Below are 21,158 nucleotides of genomic sequence, written 5' to 3'. Positions count from 1 at the left end.
AACATGAGGCAGTAATAAAAGACTTTCATCTCATCTTTATTCCTGACTTGATCCTTATCAAATATTTATGTTTTCAGAAATGGCCATTCCTGAATCACCTGAAGAGAAGTAAATGTTCACCAACACGGGTACTACGTGCCAAGCAGTGGTGAGTTAATGCTTTGGAAGGAATATAAAATTCTTCGCAGCAGCTCTGGGAACGAGGGGAAGCTGGGAGGAGGGGACGAGGAGGATGGAGAAAAGAAAGGGAAAAGCCCCAATTTGGGGGGGTGGGGAAGGAGGGCCTATATGTGAATTTTTATATGTCACTACCGAATGATGCCGAATCAAGATCTGCTATTTCAAAGAACTTCTCATTAATCTACTGGCTCCATAAATGTTCACATTAAAGTTGATGACTTCTGATACAAAGGAACTGGTATTTATATATTCAGCCATCCTAAGCACTCATTTTTAAATTCTGAGCAATTCTCCATCTGCCTAATATTTAGATCACAGTACTACCAACTAGTAATCTGCTGAGACCTGCTGTGGTGGACACAGCCAGGAGAGAACAGACAGAGAGGCAGAGTGATGGCGCCCTGCAGACAGGGCTCTGGTTGGAACACTATCAGACTGGCTGGCAAGCGCTGAACAGTGCCACTGCACCTGCTCTGATCCACTCATCTCCCAAAGCCAGGCAAATATGGCCTACTTCTCCGAGACCCACACAGCCATGGACGCGTTTACCAGCCTCAGACAATGAGATATCCATCCTACAAATCTACAGTAAAAATGCCTCCAATACAGCAGCTCCACACCCACGGACAAGAGGTGGAAGTCAGGCTGTCTCCGTCTCGCCTTAGAGCTGACCTGTTTGTTCATGTGTGTAGCCAGGTAGCTCTGCCTCGTAGATTAGACCCTGCCTTCTCTACATTCCACATGTGAAGTCCGTCAGCCCACATCAAAACCTACGAACCAAGCAGGATGACTTCTACTGCTATTTCCTAATACACACAATTTCTACCACGTAACTGAAGCAGGCCTTCTGAGTACATCCTGACTGTAGTGACCAGGGACACCTCGTCTTCATTCCCCTTTTCTTAACTTTCTCACCAGCCACATACAGCAGAGCTATGCTGCCTCTTTGTCTATCTTCCAAAGCTTTACAATCTGAACAAAAGGAAACACAGGTGACACAGGGTTGAGGAAAAAGCACTTAACTCTGGACTCTGACATTTACAAAGCTCTGTGATGTGGGGAAAGTTACTTAACCTCTCAGAACCTTAGTCTCCTCAACTAGGAAATGGCGATTAGAATACTATTCTTACAACAATTTAAGTGAGAATTAAATTACAGAATTTATTTATATGACAATATGTTATACATAACTATACATTAAATTATATAATTTAACTAAATTATAGATTTAAATTATATAATAGGACAACAGATCATTTTCAAAAGGTTAATTAGCACACAGCAGACATCCAATAGGGTAAAAGTCAAAATGCTAAGGCACACCAGGGGCTAAAACTGCCAAAAAGCAAAAAGAAAGGGGTTTTGGCACTTGCTGCTCCTCCGCATCCTCGTGGCTGCATTCACACTCACCCAGAAAAATCAAGGAGCCCTAAGTGCAGTAAAGCCTCCCTCTTTTTGGTCATCCCAACTAGGCCTTAACTGTATCACGAGTAAGCAAGCCTTGACCTAACCTCTACCATCTGTAGTGTATTAGTATCTCTCAGTATCTTCCTGTTTGTGTATTCATTCTTCCTGCTATGAGATATTCAAGGCACCCTGCATTTGGGCACCAACCTACTTTTCTAAAACTGTCAGTCCTTGGCACCTGTGGATGGGGAACCCACGGACACAGAGATCTGACTCTGGGACCTGAGCATCTGCAGAGTTTGCTGCCCACAGTGGGTCCTGGAACAATTCCTGCAGATACCGAGGGACGACTGTTCTGCCCTTGTGAAGCACAACTTGCTCCAGCTGTACGGGAACAGCGACCAGTCCCTCCCCGGCGCCCATTAACATCTACATTTCCAGCTCCATGCTTTTGTTCGTGCAGAACTCAGCGGCTGGAACACCCACCCCTCTCTTTCCCACCTCTCCAAATCCTATGCACTGGCCAAGGCTGGCCTAAGCACGCTTTCCTCTATGAACTCTTCCAAGCACCCTCCTGTGTGATTTTAGTTCCTGAAACTACTGGTAACAATATTGTTGCTTTGTGACCTTTGTGAGATGATGGCTGCTGAAAGCTCTTTTGAGGGAATGTATTAAGAGGGTCTCGTCACTGCTGTAATTAATGCCATTTCAATGCCTAATGTTATTATACATGCTATGTGAGTCCTATATAAATGACAGCCATTATTATTAATATAGACATGTCACACTTCCCCTCTTCCTCCTGCCTCATCTCATCACAGGAGCCAGAATAATCCTATTAAAACTAAGTCAGATCATGTCACTCCTTGGTTCAAAATCCCCCCATGGTCCTCCTATCTCTTAAGAGCCACCCTAATCTGCCCCGCCCCAGTGCCTCAACACCCCTCTCTTACTCACTGCACTCCTGCTGGCCATGCTGGCAGCCTTGTTTCCTGAACACAGCAGGCACACTCCTGCTTCACATCTTTCCACCTGCTTTTCCCTCCAGGAATCAGTATGACTCAGTCTCTCCATGTTTAAGGGCTTCACACAAAACGTAACCCTCTCAGTAAGTGCCCCCACCCCTGCAAAACTCCCCAACCGCCTTCCCTCCGTTACTACGTATCACAACTACACACTCATCACTAGGGAGTATTTCACTCATTTATCTTCACTCATTTTCTGTCTCCTACGATAGAAGAACTCCATGAAGGGCAAGGGTTCTGATAGCAGCTCCATCCCCATTTTCTAAAACGATGTTTGACACCTAGCACACATCTGCTTACAAATACATGAATCTTCCCGGCTAGACTGTAAACTCCCTGAAGACAAAAACTGTTCTGTGGCTCTCTGTGCACTAAGCACTCACCTGCCTAGTGCGTGCAAAGCTGCGGCCTGCTAAGGGAGATGGGAGGATGCAGACAAGTCAGTGGTAAAGCGGGAGGTGCGCAAGCAGACTTGGGAGATGCTCAAAACAAAGAGGGACCACTTTGATCTCTTAACGTGGCTACATCATGGGACAGATTTTGACAGTCAGATCAGGGTTAGACTCTCAGCTCTGCTCCTTACTCTGGTAGCTGTGTGACCGTGGGGAGTCTCAGGTTCATTCTCATGTGGACTGGGGATGACACTGAAGAAGAGGTGGCCGCCATAGACTGGGCGCCCACAAACACGAACTCTCTCTCTCTGTTGCCTCCACAGATCTATACGTCTCTTCTACACTGCGATAAGTGTTGGTCTGTGCACGTACTTTAAAAATAGAAGTCCCTTACTTACAGAAGTCTGGCTAAGATGTTAGCCATTCCATCTGCCTAGGAGTTTTAGGAATTTGCCCAGGAGTAAATTGAGAAAAAAATAAAAGGCTCCCAAATCCTGTTGTGATGTCCTTTGGAACTCCTGGGCCTTGACAAGGCTACTTTTGCTTTATTACTGTAATGCGTCACGAAAACGTTCTATTTAAGGACAAAATTCTGGTAAGTTCAACCCTATGTACATATAGTTTTTTAAGGGACTCTGCACTAAAGAAAAGCTAAAGAAAAAAAGAATAGAAACCTAAAAAGTGTTTCCTACCTATTCTTACTGTTTAGTGTTAGTGTTTTGGAGAAGCGGGGTGGTTCTCTTACATATTTAGAAACAGCTCTGTTTTGCTTTCTTGACATCTTTGATACTATTCCTCAACTCAGGGCTGGTCCAAGCTACTCAAGCATTTCCATCATTTTCTCCCTTACTTCTACTCCTTTTTCTTTTCTGCCTCTTAAAAAACCTTAAGATGTGGGTAGAGGACGACCATCAGAACTTTTGAAAAGATAATATATTTTATGTGTACCCCACACCTGAAAGAGTCCCTTCAAAATGTCATTAGTCTCCTACAAAATAACTTTAGACCTAGTGACCACGTGGCACAGTGTCGCAGGACCTCCTCAGTACTAGGCAGAACCAGGAGAGACAACACTAGCTCAAAAACTGAGCATAAGAAAACTGACGTCGTGAAACGTGAGCTACAAATAGCTAGTGGCAGTACTCACACCAGAACGCAGACTTTTTTTTTTTTGCTATGCTCCATTTTACTGTTCTTCTGTAAGGAATTATAACATAACCAAGGCTAGCTAACCTCCCTACATCCTATTCAAAAGTCCAAGTTACTCCAGTGAGATGCCAGTTACTTAAGTCTATAAATAGCCTGGTAAATGTTATAAGCAGATGCAACCAACTGGTAATACAAAACACGTCCTTTTCTCTCCCCAAATGAGAGAACAACTAAGCAGAGTTTAAAGCTCATGTCCTTATTTCAGGAGAAGCCTAGGACCAGAGAGAGTCTGCCAGGACGGAACCGTTCAGGAGGAGGAGTCTGGAACTAGGAAGCAACATACCTTTTTAAGGAAACAGGTAAAGGAGTCCAAAATGCAGGAACAGCAGACTGAGGAGCTGGGCGGGGCAGCCAGACCAGAGTCCTTAGGGACCAGCTCTGGTGGCCCACCCCAGAGATCTGGGAGACTCTGGTTTGGCCTCAGAAGCCACAGTAAAACAGTTTGTGTTACACAGAAGTAGGCTGACTTAAGGGTATGTAACCAGGATGATGACACATCCCAAAGGGACACAAAAATAAAATTAATTCATTCATCGATTCACATTTACTAGACTGTGGTAAAGAATGAAAACTTGGAAGGCCAGTCATGGATTGAACCCTTACCAGCTGGGCGATGTGGGGCAAGTTTCTCAGCCCCTCTGTGAAATGGAATACTCACAGCATCCATCTCAGAGGGCTGTTACAAAGTTACGGATGGACTACTTGGGACTATGTCTAGTATAAGACTAAGCATAAAAAATACTGTCTGGTGTTTTGTTGTTACTATTACTACGGGAATGCCTACTATGGACCAGGCACTGATAAATACTGACACACAGGAAATCAGACCAGTGACTTCTGTCCTCAAACAGCTGAGAATCTAAGGTGGCGATCGATATATACATGGTTTACTTAGGTTACATTGTAATTAATTACTCATTTACTGAATAGTAATTAAAAAAGGCATGAGAGCTTGGACTCTGGAGTCCAATCCATCTGGGTTAAAATCCTTGCAACATGATCACTAGCTATGTGGCCCTGGCAGAGCTATGAGTGAATGCACCAAGTCTCTTGAGAGCATGATGGCTGGCATACAGAAACAGGTTCAGGGCATGTCTTCAGAATGCATTCAACTTACTTAACCTTTCTAAGCCTCAGCCTCCTCATTTATAAAACAGTGATAATAAAAGAACTTCAAAAGAGTGTTATGAAGAATTAGGCAATTCAACAGAGAAAGGACAGTATTCTCAACAAAAGGTACTAGGGCAACTGATTATCTATATTAAAAAAACATATACATAGTAAAAAGAACTTTCATTCAGACCTCATACCATATATGAAAATTAATCTAAAATGAGCTATGTACCTAATTATAAAACCTAAAACTATAAAACTTCTCAAAGAAAATATAAAAGAAAAATTGATAAATTAGGCTTCATCAAAATTTTTAAATTTTGCTCTTCAAAAGAAATTAAGAAAATAAAAAGCAAGCCACAATAGAGAAATAATACTTGCAAATCACATATCTGACAAAGGATTTGTATCCACAATATATAAACTCTCAAAACTCATTTTTAAAAAAGTAACTCAATTATTTTTTAATAAGCAAAATATCTAAACAGCAGTTTTATCAAAGAACATATATGGATGGCAAATCTGCACTCGAAAAGATGCTCAATATCATTAATCATTAGGGCAATTAAAGCCACAGTGAGATACCACTACAGATCTATTAGAATGGCTAGAATTTGAAAAACAAAAGCAGACAACACCAAGGGCCAGGACATGGAACAGTTAGAACTCTCATACACAGCTGGAGGTTATGTACAGTGGTACAGACACTTTAGAAAATAATCTGGCAATTTCTAATGGAGCTAAATATACACTTATCATACAGCCCAGGAATTCCACTCCTAAGTATTTACCCAAAAAATGAAAACCTATGTTCACACACAAATTTTTAAGCAAAAATTTTAGCAGCTAACACAAAACAGCTAAAAACTGAAAACTACCCAAATGACTTTCAATTGGCAAATGGGTAAACTGTATCACACAGAAGACAAGCTTATGGTCACCAAAGGGGAGGGGGTAGGGGGCATAAATTATGACTTTGGGATTAGCAGATACAAACCACTATATATAAAAAAGATAAACAGCAAGGTCCTGCTATATAGCACAGGGAACAGTATTTAATATCTTGTAATAAACTATAATGGAAAAGAATCTGAAAAAGAATACGTGTGTGTTTATATATATGTGTATATATATATATAAAAAACTGAATCACTTTGCTGAAACTAGCACACAACATTATAAATCAACTATACTTCAATTTTAAAAAAAGGAAAAAAACCCCTGACATATCCATAATGGGATACTACTCAGCAGTAAAAAGGTACAAACTACTGATACGTGCAAATCACAGAATCTCAAATACAACATGGAATCTCACACGCAGTACCTTAAATGAAAGAAGTCAGACGAAGAGTTACATAACATTATGCATCCTTCTATGACATCCTGGGCACCATTTGGATAGAAAACAGATATTCGCGGGGTTTAATGTAAAGGGACACAGGGAGATTTGGGGTGTAATACAATTGTTTTATATCTTGAATGTGGTGGTGGTAGTTAATTAGCTGTGTGCATTTGTCAAAACTTGCAGAACTGTCCATGAAGAGGGGGGAGTTTTACTGTATTTAAATCATGTTAACTTTTTTTTTCATGGAAGGAAAAAAAAAGGATCACAGATAAAGATGAGCTCCAGAGATTCTGAGATTGCTAGCCTGGGATGATGATGTCATTATCTGGAAAAGCTACATGACTCGGCCAAAGTCACAGGCCTGAGCCCAACCTCTGATGAAGTACAGAAGCTTGCTCTGTCACCACCCCGCACTAGTCACTCCCCGCTCGCTCTGTTGCTTTTCTGGGCTTGGGTGAGCACTCAGTAATTGCCCCTGGAAAAGGCATTTAGGGGAGTTGGAGACAGTCAGGCTCTCAAAAGAGCCCTATGGAAAAAAATGCCTTCTTAAATCACAGAGCCTGAGAAGTTTCCAATGCAAACCTGTTTCTTAGACTTGAATCATAACAGAGAAGGGGCTACTTAAACTTTTCTTAAAACAGCAAAGATACTGGCAGGGTGGAGGGAAGCTAGATGTATCTGAGTTTCATCACAGAATCCTTTAACAGCAAAGTTCAATTAGGGATTTCCTTTAAAGTGCAATCAGCCAAGGATGGACAGACACCGTTTCCAATCAAAGTAAAATCTAAGAAACCAATATAAGTTTGGTTTCTACAATTAAGAAAAAAAGGTAATGTCCACAACCTATGAATCTGCTTACTACCTAGTGGAAAAGTAAAAAAAAAAAAAAAAAAAAAAAAAAAAATAGAATCATAATTTTAATTTTAAAGAGAAAAAGTAAAAGAAAAAAAATAGGGGGGCAGGGTATAGCTCAAGTGGTAGAGTGCATGCTTGGCAGGCTGAGGTCCTGGGTTCAATCCCTAGTACCTCCTCTCAAAATAAATAAAACCTAATTACCTCCCACCCAAATAAAATAATTAAATACAATAATAAATAAAAAATATTAAAAAGAAGACAATATATACTTTCCTTTACAAATGCTAAAAAAAAGCACATTGTAATAGAAATAGTATTTGAACAGCAGGTCACCAGGATTCTAATCGCAACTCTGCAAATAATTTGAATGCTGACTGGCTAAGTACACCACTTGTTCTCCCTAACCATGTAATGAAACAGAAATTAAAAACATATGTCAAAAAAACAAAACAAAAAAACCAAAACAAAACAAAAAACATATGTCATGGCGAAATTACTACAATAAAATGAGAAATCAATTAGAACTGATTTAAAATATTACATAGGGACAAAGTACCAATGACATCATTATCAACTAACCTTGCTAACAATATGGTACTGTTTAAACAGAACTATAATGCACTATGTAACACACAAAGAAACTCCACTGGAAGAGCTTTCAAGATGTGGGATTTAATATATGTTTGATATACGTTATAATATTCCAATATACTCAGACACTTAGAAGTCTTATTTTTAAATAGACTACAATGTGAAATAAAAGATACCTAACATTTCTTACAAGATACCATGTGACCTTATAAGAGATTTGAACTGCGTATGTCTGAAAGCGCAAACAGCAGCTTTTACTTCATTTTGATTATGATGTTCTTATATGAAGGGGACAAAAAGACAATTAAGGCATCTCTGCGTCAGGTCTGTATCATGTTATAATGATTCATTTAATCCAGATTTTTAGAAATGAATCAAACTCATTAGGCCACATCCAAAGACAGAACTGGTTCACCATGTTGCTCCTCTTACCCTGGCCCTTCCTCACAGATACTAATGAAAGAAACTGATTATTTACAAGCACAGATATCAAGCAATGAATCAGGTACTTTACATTCACTGGGTGATTTCAACTCAGCAACTCTAACAGATAGGTATCTTTACCCCAAGCACATAAGGAAACTGCTGCTCAGAAAAGATACACAACTCACTCAAAATCACACAGATGGCAAACTTCAGAACTGCAGTTCTGAACAAGATCCAAGGCTCAGCTCCTCGTCCTCCTCCCACCATATGGGGTCCTCGGGAGACTTACACCCCACCCAACCACCCACCCTCCCACCAACTCCTATCCCCACAAATAACAAAGGACTTTTCCTCTCAAAGACAAATAACAATACTGGCAAATGAAAATCAGAGAAGGGGAAATAATGAATTATTAACCTATTAATAGTATCAGTATTAAATTCTCATGTTAGTTCATAAGAAAAGCAGAATAGGCATTATCATTTATTTACATCTGAAGAAAAAAAGGCTCAGAGAAGTTATATAATTTGCTGACAGTTAAAAAGATACCACCATATTCTAGTAAAGAGCTTTATAGTTTCCAAAGTGCTTTTTCACCAATCCATATAAAATTCATCAAGCAAATATTTATTAAACAACAACTAGGACTCAATCTAGGGGCGTGGGAAACTTGAATGAATAATATATATAGGCAGAGATCCTTGACCTCATGGAACTTACATTCTAGCAGGGGAGATAGAAAACAGCCAATAAACATAAATATAAGTAGAAGAACAGAGTAAGATGATGTGGGAGTATCAGAAGAGGAAGAATAGGTTGCAATTTTAAACCAGGTGGTTGGGGCAGCCTTCCTTGAGAAGGTGATACATGAGCAAAAACTTGTAAGCATATAGGAGTTAGCAGTGCAGTGTTCTAGGCAGAGGAAACATCCTGTCCCAACACCCTGAAGACAGGGCATGCCCTGTATTCTAAAGGAACCGCAAGGAGGTCTGTGTGGACGAAGGGGAGTGAGGAGCAGAGAAGCATGGGCTGAAACTGAAGGACAAGACAGGGGCAGATCTTGTGAAGCCTTTTCAGGACTCTGGGACATGCAGAGCCATGGGGAGAGGGGAGTAAAAAGAGTGCCATGTTCTGACTTACCTTTTACAAGGAATACACTGTCTGCTCTGTTGAGAACTGACTAGGAGTGGGGTAGGGGGGATGCGTCAAACCAGGGATACGAGTACAGAAGACTAGGCAGTAATCTAGGCAGATGAGACGTGGCAGGAGCAACACAGACGGTGAAAAGTGATCATTTTCAGGATATATCATGAAGGTAGCACCAACAGAACGTGCTACCACACTAGACAGCGCTAACACACTGGGTGCAAGATTGCAGAGTCGAGGGGGACTGCAAGGTCTTTGAACTGAGGGGCTAGAAAGATGGAGTTTCCATCAACAAAGATGTGGAGGCTGTGGGTGGAGCAGACTTTGGAGGAAATAAAAGTTCAGTTCAAGTGGGCTGTTCAATACACAAGTGTGAGTTCAGGACAGAGGTCTGCCCCAAACACAAATTGAGCATTTTAAAGCATATAAATAGTATTTAAAACCGAGAAATTAAAAATTCTCAAACTGAAAAAGAGCTTTCACGCAAGTCACCCTCATCACTGAAGATAAAGCCTAGAGAAATGCAGTGATGTGTCCAAGGTTAGACACATGTAAAGTAACTCTAACAGAGCTGGTGTTCTTTAGCCTGGACGGTTCTTGGGAACACTGCAGTGCTGTGTAAGCATAAGACATAAAGGACTGTTCTTTGAAGGCCAAGTAAAAGGAGTTCAACTTCCAGAAAAGATACCCCCAAATTGTATAGAATATGGAACCATTTTCTCCCCTTTTCTTAAAAGCACTATCAAAAGACAATATGCGCAGGCACTCCATAAATGTTTGTTTACAAGTGAATGAACAAATCTGCCGTTAAACAGCCCAAGCTTACTGTGACACTATTTGACAATCCAAATCCACTCGTCAAAGTGGCTGCATTTAAATATTTTTACTTACCTGATATTTAAGCCAATGAAGTTTGTCCACGTGAAAATATAATCTCCACCAAAGACCATCCCAATGTAAGTTATTAATATATTCTAAAAAGAAAAAGTGGCAATATACTGTTAACATTCATACAACCCATCCACACAACGACCCAAATATCTATCCTTAAAATACAAAAGCAAATAAACAGACAATAACAAAAGCACAATGATCCTAAAATGAGTGTAGTGTGAGCATGAACTCATAAAGAAACAATGACATTAGTGTCTTCCCAATCTCTCTCTCCAGAAGCGTTCGCTTTCACCGATACTGAAGAATACTAAAAAGATCCTCAAACCTTCCCCGCCCTGTGGAATGAGGGCTGCCGTTAGAAATCTAAAAAGAGAAACACTGCTGTTACAAGGGGTAGAAAACACCAAGGCACGTTTAGCAATCTCAGAAGAGAAAGCTTTTTCCTCCTGTGGTGGTAACAGCTGACTTGTGGGTGGAGGGGGAAGGGGGAAAACCTGCTTACACGCAAGCATCTTTTCCTCTTTTTGGAAAAGGGACAAGGGGATGGTGGCGAGTTTACCAAGACTCCTTCTAGAGGACTTTTCCTTCATGCCTTAAAAAAACACACGGCAGGTCACCTCAAAGCGGCGTGCCCCTCCTGGCTCCCCTCGGCTCCCAGGTGTGAACAGCTGCTGCTTATCTGGCTCCCTTTTAATCATCCTCAGACCACAAACGTGAAATACAACTTCCCAAAGTTGAAACTATTATTCGGCTCTTCCCTAACCTCCCTTCTTGCACATTCTTAAGTCACTGACTGTCTCTGCTGTTACAACGGCAGAGACGGTAAATGTCACGAGTACTTTCAGGACCTGGGTTCTCTTAGGCCCATGAAGCAGGGAGTGCCACGGTGTTTCTAAAAGGCCAAAAATAAACTGCAAAATTGTTTTTATAGTGGAGTGCCCTTTGAGAGAGCATTCAAAATTATGTCAGTGTCTCTTCTAGGTCTAAGGATGGAGACAGAAAGTTACTTTAGAGCATATTTTCTTATTATTTGAGGGGAAAAAATAAAACTAAATACCATGTTACAGTAAAAGAGGCTGGCAGGCAACTTGGGAAAATGTGCAACAGGCCCTCTCTTGGAACACAGAGATCCAGGGAAAAGAGAGATTAGGCTGCATAAACTGGCCAGGGAGCTTCAGAAAGGGAAAGAACAGAGACCCCCATCCTTGTTGCCCAGCATCAGTCAGAAGTCAGAAAAACTGTAAGTACATATTAGGGCATCCTAAACAAGGTTTGCTGTCAGCAGACACTCATGCCACGAGAGTGGAACTTACCAGGAAGCACAGAGGAATCTCTGCTGGTATCTCAAAACTAAGACTGCAGTCCTCAAACTGGCATACCTGAGAATCAGCTGGAAACCCTGCTTAAAAATGATGATTTCACGCTCTACTTTAGAGAGCCTGATTCAATACATCGGAGATGGGCGTAGGAATTTTCCATATCTAACTTGGTACCCTAAGTAATTTTCCCACCACACTTACAAGGAGAAACAAGGAATGCTGACCAAAGGGTTCATGGGGTGAGGATCCTCATGCAGAAGGAAGCTTAAAGCCCACTGGGTAACCGACTGAGCTAAGAGGGTGTAACTGGGAAGCTAATGAAAGGAGCTCCGCTGTGGCCCGAGAGACTCCAAACCAGCAAAGACATCAGTTAGGTAGACACAGCTCCATTGGGAGTCCAAAGGAAAACACAGCAGAACAGTCAAAGCTTTACTTCTGCAACCTCTTCCTTCACTATTGACAAACGGGGCATCAGAAAGGAAGTCCCAAGGGCAACTGCAGTCTCTCCTCCAAATGATCAAGGACCTACCTCTCTCTAGCTTGCTTCTTTAGAAAACAAGTCTACCTTGCTAATTCTTTTGGAATTCAGGGATGTTGTGGCCTCTCGGATCTTAAAGCACTAGAATCACAAAGTCAGATGAAAGAGGCCTCAGGCTTCAAGCCACCAACTGCAGCTCAGTATTCAAGTCAACCTGGCTCTCCAGGCTGAAGACAAATAAGCCTCACTCAAATAGAACGGATTAGGAGGAAATGACATCACTGGAAATGTCAGACACAGCTTTTACAAGTGGGCCATTTAAGGCTTGGCTCACGCATAGGAAAACTCTCTTGATTAGCTTCTGGCAGGCATCTTTTTCCTACAAACCAGCCAGAACTCAGTGAGGCAGAGAAGAGAACAGTTCTCACCGGGGGTTAAAGGGACACACCTATCACTACCGAGCCAGTCGCTTGCTGTCAGAAACAGGCCTGCTTCTCCTCCTTCTCTCTGAGGTGGCACATGCTCCTTTCCCCGTACTCCTCAGAGCTAAGGGACCTGAAAGGAGGCATTATGCTCTCCCTGAGTTCTCAGACTATTTCAGAAACCACCACCACAATTTGTCAAACTCTCAAGAAAATACGTGAGGAAATAAGAATTATGGGGCTTAAGGCTATAGCCAGACTTATTTTAGAGGAATGATTCTGAAGTAAAGCAGGTACCCAAAAGATAACAGTACTTTTTTTTAACTCACCTTAATACAGCCAACTATTGTAGTTGTAAGAGCAGAATTATACTGAGTGCAGAGCACTGTAGCGTACATCAAGATAAATCTGGAAAGAAGAAGAAAGAGGTATCTTATAAGTAAGATCCAACTGCTTACTTCATAGCAACCTCTAGCCAAGAGAAACAATCAGCGGTGGCCATGCCAACACAGTCTACTAGTCACTGACTGACTGAGGGGTTTCCTTGCCTCACTGCCCAAATCTAACGCTATGTCCACTTTGAAAGAATAGTATTTATAGTTTTTCCGGCAGAGAACCTGGAGCACAGTAGTTACTCATGAAAGAACAATCTCTTTGCAATGTTAAGAAACAAAATAAAACAATAAAATATCTCATAGTGTGGCTTCAGATTTTTTTTCTTTAATTTCATTAAAATGAAACACATGTCCATTTAATGACCAGGTGTCCTTCCCAGCTACTGCACCAAAGCCTTGAAACCACCCTCCATAACCATGAGCACTCTTTTTAGATCACAGTCCTGACTCAGATCACAGCTAACCCAGATAGAAAGCTCAGGGCTCACAGACCCTGGCCCAGGTGTCCACGTCGCATGGGGACAGTATGACTCCGGCCCAGGGTGAAGGCAAGAGAGATTCTTCAGGACCCAAGAAAAGCAAACGAGAACTGCTTCAAGAGGGGATACCGTTTCACCTAACAACTAAGTGGCAGCAGCTAGATTTACGAGGCTTCTGGGCCTGACTCCGTGCTAAGGTATCACGTCAACTTTATTTGGAGCGTCCACTCCCTGTGTGCCTAACCTGTGCCAGATGCAGTCACAAATACCACCTGAACTGACTGGCTGAGGGAAAAGGCACGACGTTAACATGGGGGTGCAGAACAGAGACACGTCTGCAGACACCCTCTTGCCTTCTACTACCTGGAGGGAGAAGCAGCCCTAAATTCAAAGGCTGCCACGGCTGCCTGTTAATTCTGCAAACTTACACTCAACTTACTTGAGTTCCGAGCCTGCTTTCTCATAGGTAAGGGGACAATAGTAACTGTTAAATGGTCAATGGAGAAAGAAAATTATCTAGTGTATGTTGAACTATAATGGTGCTTATCATACACTAGCTTACTGGGTAAACATTAGTTTTTTTCCTCCATCTTTCTAAGCATGACTTAGAGACCTGTTCAGTGGCCCTGAGAGCACATTCCCAAGGGCAGAGAAACCACATGAATCTGGAGGTTTATTCTAAGCTGATACACTCAAGAGATAGAATAGGGTGCTGAGGAACGAGGCAAAAAGCTGCTAGATAACAAATTTCTCTAGGAAAACCATCTGCTGATAAGGCAGCAAAGGCTTACCCCATCACACAGGAGAGGGTGAACTGTAGAAGAAAGAGGGTGTCAGCCCAGCCATCAAAATCCATTGCCTGTAACACAAGAGGAAGCACCCGATTTTAGAGCAGGCTCTCAAAGCTGTTCCATATATTAATCGAAATCCTACATGCTTGCTCCCAACACACAGACTCATACATACACTTCCCTGCATCACCCCAAGGACAGAGAGTGATATTCAAGAATTTCATACATATGCAGCTGAATCACAAGCAGTTTCATAAGGTTGTTTCTTTTCCAAAATGTACTGTGAGGGAGATTTGGTACTTCTCCCTGCTGGTGCAAAGAAACTGATATTTGCTTGAAGGCACAAGCCACATCCAGCTAATCTCAGCAGTTCCCCCAGATGGCTGGCATGAGAGGCTTTCTCAAACCCTAAGACAGATTTCCTCCCTCCAACATGTGAAAACTCAAGTACAGCCTTAGTTCCTCAAATTCAGCTGAGGTCTGTCCAGGGAAAATTACTACTATGAAACAGTCGATTGTAAAAGAAACGTTTCTGTTGTTTTATTTGTTTTTAAGCCAAAAGCAAAGGAATGAAAAGAAATGACAGGATACACTGATTATCTCATCTCTCACACTGGAGGGGGCGTTTCCACCTCAAGTACAAAATGTCCCTTGCAATATGAGTTTGATAAGCAAATCTGAGAACGTTTCACTTTTTATATCTCTGCCAACCTGTCCAGCGTCGACTCTTGCCACCTCAACATAAAAACAAGAGCTCCGGGACTCCAGCAGTACCAGGCTCCTTGTGGTTTATAAAACATGTAACATGCAGTTTCACACTCACATGCGGTTGCCTGGAATGTCCCTCCCCTCAACATTCGTCTGACTCCTGCTCACCCATCAAACTAAAACTCCAGCAGCTGGTCTGTGGGGCTTCCCCTGATCAAGAACTCCTTCCTCTGTGCCTCAGCAGTACTTCTCTCTAGGGCTCGTATCTCTCTGAACTGCAAGTCTTTCTACACCGTGCCTACACACTGAGCTCCCGGGGGGAGGACCCACATCGTATTAACTGAACCACATTCTGAACACAGCATGTGACAGATGGTAGACATTCAGTCTATTTATGGTTCTCTATTGAGGCATAACATATAAAAAATAAAATTCACCAATTTTAAGCATGCAATTCAGTGAGTCTTGACAAATGTATACAGTCATATAACCATCATTATAATTATGATAAAGAAGTTTCAGCCTAAAACCTTAAAACCTGAAAGAAAACAGGGAAAAACTCCTTGACAGTGGTCTTGACAACAATTTTTGGGGTATGACACCAAAAGCACAAACAACAAAAGCAAAGACAAGTAAGAGGGACTCCATCAAACTAAAAAGTTTCTGCACAGCAAAAGAAACAATACAACATGAGAAGGCAACCTACAGAATGAGAAAAAATATTTCCAAACCATGAATGTGATGAGGGGTCAATATCCAACATATATACGGAACTCATAAAACTCAACAGAAAAAAACAAACAAAAAGCCAAACAACCCAACTTAACAATGAGCAGAGGAACTAAGTAGACATTTTCTTAAAAAAAAAAAAAAAAAAGAGGTATAAATGGACAACAGGTACATGAAAAGGTGCTCAACATCACTAATCATCAGAAAAATGCAAATCCAAACCACAATGAGATAGCACCCCACACCTGTCAGAATGGCTGTCATCAAGACCAGATGTCAAGTGCCGGCGAGGGTGTGCAGAAACCACAAGCTTTGCGTATTGTTGGTGGGAATGTGAACCAGTGCAGCCGCAATAGAAACACACACACACACACACACACACACACACACACAATAGAACATTATTCAGCCATGAGAAAGAAGGAAATCCTGTCATTTGCAACAACACAGATGGACCCTGAGGGCATTAATGTGAAGTAAGATAAATCAGAGAAAGATAAAAGCTGTCTGATCTCACTTATGTGTAAAATCTAAAAAAGCCAAATCTTTTTTTTACTGAAGTTTTATCAGTTACAAAGTATCAATTTCTGGTGTACAGCACAATGTCCCAGTCATGCATATACATATATATATATTCATTTTCATATTCTTTTTCATTAAAGGTAAAAAAACCCCAAATTTATAGAAAGAGAAAGTAGAATGGTGGTTCTTAGGGGCTGGGGAATGGGGGAAATAGTGAGATGTTGGTTTTACAACTTGTAAGATGTGTAAGTTCTGGCGGTCTAATGTATAAGCCTGATGTTATAATTAACAGTACCATATTACATACTTTCAAGTCACTAAGAGAGTACATCTTAAGTGTTCTCACCACAAAAAAGAAATGGCAGTTATACGTGGTGATGGAACTGTTAACTAATGCTACCGTGGTAATCGTTTCACAATATATAAGCATATCAACCATTGTACAACTGAAACTTACACAATATTAGATGTCAACTGTATCTCAGTAAAGCTGGAATAAGAGAGAAATATTTACCACCCTAGAAAGTTCCCTCCTGCCCCTGTACAGTCAATCCCTTCCCCCATTTACAGACTCTGGGAACCTCTGATCTAACGCTGTTACTAGAGTTTTGCTGTTCAATCAATTTTATATAAATGGGATTGTATAGTACGTACTTTTTAATGTCTGGCTTCTTTCACTTGGCATAATTCAGATGGCTTGGTTCTTTCAGTGAATGTATCTTTAACTTTGTAAGAAACTGCCAAACCGTTTTCCAAAGTAGCTATAACATTTTGTGTTCTACTGCTCTACATTCTTAATTAACACTTGGAACTGTTTGAGACCATCCCTGTGATTAAGAAAATGGTATCTCATTGTAATTTTAACTTGCATTTTCCTAATGACTAATGAGGTTGAGCATCTTTCAATGTGCTTTTTTTGCCATCGGTACTGCTTCTTTGGTGAAGTATCTGTTCAGATATTTTCCAAATTTTATTCAGGTTATTTGTCTTCTTCCTACTGCGTCGTAAGAAGTTTGTTTTAATATTCTGGATATAAGTCCTTAATCATATTATGCAAATTATTTTCAGATCTTGTCTTTGGCTTGCATTTTCTTAATGGCATCTTTTGAAAAACAAGAAGTTTTAATTTTGATGAGGCCTACCATCAAATTTGTGTTTTATAATTCTTGCTTTTTATGCCTTTTCTACAAACCCCAGATCTAACCCAAAGTCACAAAGATACTCCTCTGTGTTTTCTTCTAATTGTATAGTTTTAGCTTTACTCTTAGGTCTATGGTCCTCTTGTTCAGCCAGGGCTGCTGTAATGAAGTATCACAAACTGAGGGACTTCAACAACAGAAATGTATTGTCTCCCGGTTCTGCAAGCTAGCAGTCCAAGATCAAGGTGCCAGCAGGGCTGGTAACTTCTGAGGGCTGTGAGACAGGCTCTACTCCGTGCCTCCCCCTAGCACTGGTGCTCTGCTGGCAATCTTTGGTGTGCCTCAGTTTGTGGAGGCCTCACACTGATGTCTGCCTTCATGTTCTCACGGCATTCTCCCTGTGTGACTGTCCGTGTCCAAATTTCCCTTCTTGTAACAGCACCAGTGCTACTGGATTAGAGGTCCCCCCCAATCCATCTTAATGAATTACATCTGCAATGACCCTATTTCCAAATAAGGTCACATTCTGAGGTGCTGGGGGTAGGACTTCAACATGAATTTGAGGGAGGAAATGACACAATGCAACTCAAAATACTTTTCAAGCTAATTTTTACGTATTTCCTGAGGTAAGGGTCAAGGCTCATTTTTCTGTATATAGATGTGGTGTCCTAGAAAGGTCAGCAAGGTCGGGCTGGTGGATAGGGTTGCTCAAGTCTTCACCCTTAATGACTTTCTGTTTAGTTACTCTATCAATGACTGAAAGGGGAATGTTAACATCTCCAGCTATCATTGTGGGTTGGTCTGTTTACTCTTTCTATCAGTTCTCGCTTCATTTATTTTGAAGCTCTCTCAGCAACACGTTCAGGACTGTTACACCCACTTGCTATATAAACCCTTTCGGCATTAAGAAATGCCCCTCTTTATGGTCCAGTTTCCTTTGTTCATTCCATTTAAGGTTTATTGAATGTGTGGGTTTAGAGTTTTCATCAAATTTAGGAAAAACTCAGCCATTAATTCCTCAAAATTATTCCTGCGCCCCCGCCCCACCCCTTCTGCAGAATTACAGTTACACACACGTTAGACCTCTTGGTATTATCCCACGTGTCACGAATACATTTGTTCATTTGTTTTCTATTCTTTTTCTCTGCACTTCATCTTGAATAGTTTCTACTGCTATTTCTTTAATTCACTGGACTTTTCTTGCATAGTGACTAATCTGATGTTTAATACTTTCTGCTTTAGTTTTCAATGCTGATTATATTTTTCATCGCTTAAAGTTCCATTTGGGTCTTTTTTATATCTTTCTTTTCTCTTCTCATCCTTTCTCTCTCAACAATCCTTCAGTGCCTTCACTGTACAGCTTGATACCTACTGCGTCCCAGTCATGTGCTTGGCTAAACACTAAGCTGAAGATGGTTCAGTCAGGTCTGCTGATGATGAAGACACACACAGCGGCAATAAAAACATATTGCCTTATATTTGTGGACTGCGCTGTAGTTTACAAAGTGCTTTGGGATATAGCCTGTCATTTGATTCCTAAGACAACCCTGTGAGGTAGAAAGGCCATGTCTTACTATACCCAGAAAACAATGAGTGACTTACTTTAGGTAACAGCTAATCCACGGTAAACTTGAGTCTCTGTGCTCCAAGCCAAACATTCTCTACGCTGAGCATCAAGTTTTATTCAGAAAAATACTTCAAATATATAGTGTACTATGTTCCCTCTGGAACATAATAACTGTATCTGTAGATTAGTAAAATAAATCTCACGGACATGATTCCATCTATATAAAATCTAAAAACAGAAAAACAGTTCTCAAGGACTTTTTTCTTTCCCTAAATATTCAGCCTGCTTCTGGAGAAAGCCTGTCTATGGAGGAGGCAGCCTGTTGCACCCCCCTGCTCTGCCCCAGGAATGGACCTCTGGCTGCAACAGAACAAGCAGCAGCCATCTGAAGGCATAGCTGTAGGATATATATGACCCACACAGTCCTCCAGTACAAGGGCGTCCACTCTCCCCACCAGAAAGACAGCACTGAAAACACAATAAAAGCTACTGCTTATTAACCTACTGTTTTTATGCTCCAGGCTCTGAAATATTAAGTAACTTTCCCAAAATTATTCAGAGAGTAAACGCCTGTTCAGCTGCATAACCTATCATCTTTCTGTCTGTACTACTGGGGAAAACAAGACAGTATGTTCTGAATTTTTTCTCCTAGATGGCTCCCCATGGTTACTGAGCCAAAAAGCGATAGTTCTAACTCTGCCATTAATTTTCTGTGAGGCCATCATTTAACCTTTCTAGGCCTCTACCTATATTACAAATATAGAAAACTCCTCCATCTGCCTCTTGTGAGAATCAACTGTGAGAATAAAATGCAAACATTTTAAATGTATGCATAATTTACATACAGAGAGGTTATTCACTTAAACGTCTACCACTATTATCTTTCAGTGATAGATTTCCGAGCAAATTTTTCTTCTCCCCAAGATAGGAAATAAAGAAGGCACAGTGAGAATGTACTTTGTTATTCGGGAAAACAAAAAACATTTAAAACGAAACAAAACTTCTGCATAGAGATAACACTGATAAAGAACCATTGTGAAGAAAATGACCCGCTTGGTCATTCTGTGTGACGCACAGCTAAACACGTTCCCTGCCACAGGCCTCAATCTTCAACCCTGGCTGGGTGGGACTGTGACTACAGACTGAACATACAAAGATGCTTTCTTAGGTCTTCCGTCTGTTTTAACGGAGTCACTGGTCCTACAGGGGTTGGTGTAATACCGCAAGTCAATACACACCACAGACATGAAAAGAATGTGGCATAATTAATGGGCAGATGGGTTATGTAGACCCACCACTTCCTAAAACTAGGCATTTGGTTTAAATGAGACTTTCACTTAAATAAAAGTATTTGAAAAACAAAAAAAAAGCTTACTGAAAAAAATGTGTAGTTGTTTAGGTTAAAGAATTAAGAGAGAGACTGAGTAAGATTAGGCAGTAACACTACATAATCAATAACATAGTAAAATCTAGTGAAGGTATATCTGAAACTAATACAATACTGTATGTCAATTATACTTCAATTTAAAAAAGAAAAGAAAAGAAAAGAAAATCTAGTGCAGGGATGCAGTCAGATTTTGTCTAACCAGTCAACTGATCTACCCATCTGGACCCCTTGCTTGAAAAGAAAAGTCTGAGGCTATGTGCAGGTCTAGCAAGAAAGGGCTGTGACAACTTGGCAATGTCTACAAACGTAATGTTAGCACCAAACTGCCACCCCAGTTCTAGTGAGAAGCATGGAGTAATTTCAATGAGTACCCGAGCCTTAGATGCAACCATTCTCATTCCCAAGAAAATGTGCTAAGCAAAGAACTGCCAACTTAAACTTGAGATTTGAAATAAAACCCAAAGCACGATTGAGACATTTTCTTATGTGTCTAGATACCTCCCTGCTTACTATAAAGCCTAAAAATAAACAAACCACTTAGTCTTTGGATTCATGGTAAAGAAAAAAAGGTTGATGAATGATACCCTTCTATTCAGAAAATTCTTTCCCCAAAAAACTCTTGAGAGAAAAACTGAA

At 40.9% G+C, this 21,158-nt stretch overlaps 1 protein-coding gene across 1 annotated transcript in view; it reads right to left on the bottom strand.

Moving 5' to 3' along the window:
* Positions 1–21,158, bottom strand: part of SLC35D1 (solute carrier family 35 member D1) — a 47,336-nt gene that overhangs the window by 7,397 nt on the left and 18,781 nt on the right. Inside the window, exons 9-11 of the mRNA XM_074376274.1 lie at positions 14,471–14,538; positions 13,135–13,213; positions 10,584–10,666 (exon numbers count right to left, since the gene is read on the bottom strand). Of these exons, the coding sequence (XP_074232375.1) occupies positions 10,584–10,666; positions 13,135–13,213; positions 14,471–14,538 (230 nt within the window). The remainder of the gene's footprint in view (positions 1–10,583; positions 10,667–13,134; positions 13,214–14,470; positions 14,539–21,158) is intronic.

The sequence above is a fragment of the Camelus bactrianus genome, chromosome 13 (assembly GCF_048773025.1).
Source record: "Camelus bactrianus isolate YW-2024 breed Bactrian camel chromosome 13, ASM4877302v1, whole genome shotgun sequence".
Taxonomy (NCBI): Eukaryota; Metazoa; Chordata; class Mammalia; order Artiodactyla; family Camelidae; genus Camelus; species Camelus bactrianus.
This window is presented reverse-complemented; position numbering and strand designations above follow the sequence as displayed.